This window comes from Hydractinia symbiolongicarpus, chromosome 4 (assembly GCF_029227915.1).
Source record: "Hydractinia symbiolongicarpus strain clone_291-10 chromosome 4, HSymV2.1, whole genome shotgun sequence".
Lineage (NCBI taxonomy): Eukaryota > Metazoa > Cnidaria > Hydrozoa > Anthoathecata > Hydractiniidae > Hydractinia > Hydractinia symbiolongicarpus.
The window spans coordinates 17,197,338-17,202,640 of NC_079878.1; the positions used below are offsets into that span (position 1 = coordinate 17,197,338).

Consider the following 5,303-nt stretch of genomic DNA (forward strand, 5'->3'; position numbering starts at 1 on the left):
ATTGTGCCTCGGTACGCCGAGCTGTTAAAAACACTAATTAAGATGTGTTTTTTTAACCTCGCACCTTGCCCCGCCAGCCAGGAAAAGGCACGGCTTTTCAAGAGGTATCGTAGGGCTCTGCGCTACCTGGATAGTAAGCTATCGTTTGACCCCCAGCCAATAGAATACCATACACGAAATACCAAGTTTTGCCCTGCCTGCCGGGGGTCTCTTGTTAGTAACCATGGAGGAGTTTGGATCTGTACCAATTGTCTGTTGATATACCCTAAAATACATAATAAGAAATGGTGTTATCAATAAAATGATGATAGACGTTATTAAAGAGCTTCATACGGCCACTTTTACAGGCCCAACAAGCTGCAGAAAAACACAACGTGCTTTGGGACTTCTTGAAAATGAATACAGACACCACTATCACAACATAGTGATACTATGCCCTTCCCTGCAATGGAATAAGACATGCCTTGAGAGGGCCTCGCTTTGGCGCGACGATTACGTGTTCCTTATAGACCCCAAAGATCAATTGTTTGATTGGATCCAAAAATTGTCCTCGTTGCTAGTAGGTGATGAGACTTTGTTTGTCGTGGACGACTGTATAGCCGACGAGAGCCTTGACAAGCGGCGACAGTCCCTGCTTGAATTAGCTATTTCAGGTAGACATAGAAAGCACAGCTTGTGGCTCTTAACGCAGTCTTATACAGCTCTCCCCAAGAACCTCAGGAGGCAGAAAAAGCAGTTGTTGGCCTGGTACCCCCATGAACGGTCGGTTGCTTCCTCACCTTTTCATGCTTGCAAATCTGACTGCCCTTACATTCCTTAGATTGAGACTTCACCCTTCCATGGGGACACTTTGTACGCTCCCGTGACGCCCTCTTTTTATTCAGGCAACATATACAATTTGTTGCCCTTTTTCTATTTTTCAACACCCTAAATGCATCTAGGGTTAACACTTTTTTACAATTCGGGCAGCTCTTGGTTCCTTCCATATTGACTCGAATTTGCCCTTACGATAAATACGAATTATGTCACTAATACTCAACGCTGTAAAACCGTATTTATTCAGAGTGTTTGCTCCCCTTACAGTCCTTACATTGAGACCTCCTTTTTTCATGCTTGCAAATCTGACTGCCCTTGCATTCTTTGCAGCGATACTTCAATTTCTCATGAGGGCAAATCTGACTGCCTTTACACTCTTTGCACTGGGATCTCCTTTTTTCATGGTGGCAGATTTGACTACCCTTGCATTCTTTACATTGAGACCTCACCCTTTCATGCTCCCAAATCTGACTGCCCTTACAGTCCTTGCAGCAAGCCCTCCGTCCCTCATGCTCGCAAATCTGACTGCCCTTACACTCCTTACAATAGGCCCTCACCTTTTCATGGTGGCAAATCTGACTGCCCTTGCACTCCTTGCACTGGCCCCTCCGCCTACCATGGGGGCATTTGTGTTTGACACGCCGCTGTTTCTTTTTATCCAAGAAAACTCGACAACTTTTTGTCGTCTTTCCACTTTTCAACACCCTAAATGCATCTAGGGTTAACAATTTTTTACAATTTGAGCAGCTCTTGTTTTCCATATTGACTCGTATTTGCCTCCAGAACAAATACAAATTGTGGTCACTAATACTCAACGCTGTGAAACCTACCATCTAAGATGTTTAGCTGAGCATCTTGAAGCAGGTACACATAGCAGCGGATGTCCCCAGCTCCGTCGGCTTTCTTTGTCATATGGAGGGTAATGCCGTCTGAAAAGCGTTGTAGGGGTCTTCCAGATCCATGGAGGGTATGGTCTGGGGAGGCTCTAAAATCTATGAATAGGGCGTACCGTTCATTAAAAAATTGGCCAATGGTCACATTAGAATCGTGACTACCAAGGAGGTTCACGATCTATTCGAGATGATCCTTTGGAAGCATGGCGTGCGAGTACAACTCGTCGGGTTCGCCTTCCACGGTAACGGTAATCTTGGTGATTTGGGGATTGTAGAACACCTCGTTGATACCGGAATAAGCCTTCACTTTCGAAGGGTCTACGAAGAGTAGCAACACATCCTTCAAGGACTTGGCAGGGGTATCAATTTGAAGGTTGTAGCTGGTATCAGCCTTTTTCATGGTCACCACCTTGCTACGGAGTATCCGTTCATAGGGTAGTGTTAATCTTGCATACCTTGACATCATGGCACTTGCTAGGCCTTCATGGCTCACTTTGTCGAATTCTAGCTTGATGTTGGTGATCTTGTACGCAGCATCCGCCGCCACGGCTGCCGTGCTACCCGAGGATGCCGTGCCCCCATCTTTGATAACGTTATCATGCGGCGCGAAATGAAGGACGAACTGGAGGCGGTCATATAAACCCGCTGGATAAAAGGGTAGGTGAGTTCAAAAATCTTGCCTAGTGGTATACAGAAGGTGTTGCCATAGGCTGCAACAATGGCGTTTTCTTCATCCGTTCCGACATGGCCAGTAGCCTTGACTTGCAAGGCCCGGATGGTACCGTCGTTGGGGTTGATCCCCTCCAAAACCAGGTTATTGTCCCTGTCAAATTTGGGTAGCCACAAGTCCCGGTAGACTTCCAAGGTGTTAAAATCAGATATATTTTGAACCTCGTTGCCATTCAAAGTGATACGTAGGTCTCGCACCAGGCTTTTGCTGATATTCGAGACGATGGTGCGTTTTGTATTGGTAGCCATTACTTCCAGGTCAAATAAAAGTTTGATGGACCCTGGAAAAATAACCTCGTCCTGTCGCATGTTAGGGATATGCACGTAAAAGTCCTCATTCTGATTAATCGTGGAGGGTATATTACTGATATGAACCCGTTGGCGCCTGCCCTTGATACCAAAAAGCTGCTTTGTTTCTGCGTAGGGGTCCAATGTACTTCCGAATGCACTCATTTATTTAATATGGGAAGTTTTGTTTTTAAAAAAATGCCAACTAACCCAGTATTTGTGCCTGATATTGATATTGGGGAGGTGGAGTAGGGCCGTCCAGATGATAAACCTGGGGATACTACGCCATCAACGCCAAAACCTCTAGCAACGCCAGGGCCTTCAACGTCAGGAGAACAACAGCAGGGAGACAAACTTTCAAAGCAGAGGCAGAAAATACTAAAATCAAAGGTCAAAGACCTTTACGATCATCTTGGGGAGAAGTTGGGGCTACCTAAAGGAAATCAACTTACTGTTAAAGAACTAGTGAAAGGGAAAAAAACTTTCAAAGAAATAGTGCTTACGAATCTTGATGGTACCTTAAAACCGTTGGCCAGATACAAACGTTGTTAGGTAGTAATCGTCTTCAAGCCCTAGGTTTTGCCGACTATACTACACCCAACAAAGGTAAGACAGCGGCCCACGTGCTTGGGCAAGAGATTGATGACATCGTGAAGAAGACCAAGGCTGATAATATCATTTCGATGGAATCGTTAGATGATATCGACGAATTCGTAGATGCCACGGAGAGAATTATACAAGAAACTTCATTTGGTGGCACTGATGAAGTTCTCACTGAAAGTGAAATAAAGGTCTTAACCAAGCAGCCAGACTATAAAAGGCAATGTTAAACTATTGAAAAGGAAGATGGTTTCATATGATAGTGAGATCGACAAGGCAAGGGCCAGGGTAAAACAATTAGAGGCACAGAAGGCCGGGGCAGACGAAGGACAAAGGGCTAATCTTGAGAGGGAAATAGCAAAGCTTGAGGAAAAAATTGAAAATTTGAACGATCAAGAAAAAGCCGCGCAAGAGGCACATAGGCTACTCAACCGTCAAATTTACAGTCAGTTGAAAGTCATTAAGGACACGCTGATGAAAATCGCCGAAGATGACACATCCCTGCTTGAAAAGCTTAAGATTTTGTTCAAAGAACAAGGTCTTACTATAGCCAGCATAATTTCCGCTGTTGGTCTACTGATAAGCACCATTGTACTCGCAGTTACAGGAGAGGTGCCGCAACAGGTGCAGGAGGAAGTGCTGCAACAGGTGCAGGAAAAGGGTTTGTAGAAAAGCAGCTGGAACGATTGGGAAAATTCTTAAAATACCTAGCAGGTAAGGCAGGTGCTGCATTGCCTGGGATTATTGGTACCGTAGTCTCGTTCTTTCTCAGAGTAGCGGCAACAATTGTCGAATGCGCAGCTAAACACCTGTACATGGCAATTGGGGCTGCCGTTGGGTTTGTCATGGTATACGTTGGAAAGAGAAAATAAGTCTAATATGTTTGATGAAAAACAGTAGACCCTTACTTAAGCCAGATATACGCAATGATGACTCCTACTCCTGCCGTGATCAACACTGATTTGGTATCCTCATGCTGTTCCCCCTGTAGGGGTTGTTCAGGAGTCTGCCTAGGAGGTTTAGTATACCAAGGGGGTGTAGTAGGCTTAGGAGGTGCAGGTGGTATAGCCTGTATAGGAAGTATAGGGGGTGTGGCATGTTTGGTAGGTATAGCATGTTCGGGAGATGTAATATGCCTAGGGTGCATGGTCTGTATAGTGGATATAGTAGGTGTACTATGCCTAGGAGATGGTTTGATAGACCTCTCTGTAGACTTCACAATAGGCTTGTTATTCACGTCAACTTGGACTCCAACACTTACATTGGCAGGTGCGATCAAAATGTTATTGTTGTAGCCCTCAATTTTACCCATACGCAAGTTCATATCAGAGGGCAACATGTACACGCTTGGCAAAATTCACCGGAGTTCGAGCATATTGCAGCACCTTCTGAAGTTTTGTGACGTCATGCCCTACATTCTCCTGACGTTGTACCATGGCTTCAAATTTTTGCAACAGAATTTGCCTTGCTGTGTAGTTATCCGCACCGGACCCGAGTAGGGATGCTTTGGCCCCCGCTTGCGACCCAAGCAACAAGACCACGTAAATCCGGATACTTTCACTCAATTTGGTTAGACCTACCGACGTCAGACCCTGACTTGTTGGTATGATGAATTTGGCCCAATCACCATCAACCTGAGGCCACCATGAACCGTTGGTGAGTGACGACAAGACAGCCTTGAATTTGTACAAATCATTAGGGTCTGCACCGTATTCGTGACAGACTTTGGCGTAGCCAGAGGTTGAGTAGGGGTTTTTGTACTGGGCAAACCCATCGTCATATGGCATGGGTACCCTCATCCTGATAAGGATGCGGCGCATGTGGTAATAGACGTGAAATTTAAAAATAGAGTTGACAAGCGGTACGGAACCCGTCATGTGTTTAGCAGAGATGCCTAATAACGTAGTTGCGCAGTGGGTTGCGAAATTCACTTGGATATTCCAATAGTTCAAGGCCTGTCCTGTCCAAGCCACTCTG

General features: G+C 45.4%; 1 protein-coding gene across 1 annotated transcript; it reads right to left on the reverse strand.

Annotated features, from left to right (window-relative positions):
• Positions 1-943: 943 nt before the first annotated feature.
• Positions 944-1,728, reverse strand: LOC130642283 (uncharacterized). The gene is made up of 3 exons (XM_057449372.1): positions 1,647-1,728; positions 1,091-1,531; positions 944-1,041 (listed from the first exon to the last, which is right to left on the reverse strand). Exons 1-3 carry the CDS (start codon positions 1,726-1,728, stop codon positions 944-946), a joined length of 621 nt encoding a protein of 206 aa, XP_057305355.1.
• Between the last annotated feature and the right edge of the window lie 3,575 nt (positions 1,729-5,303).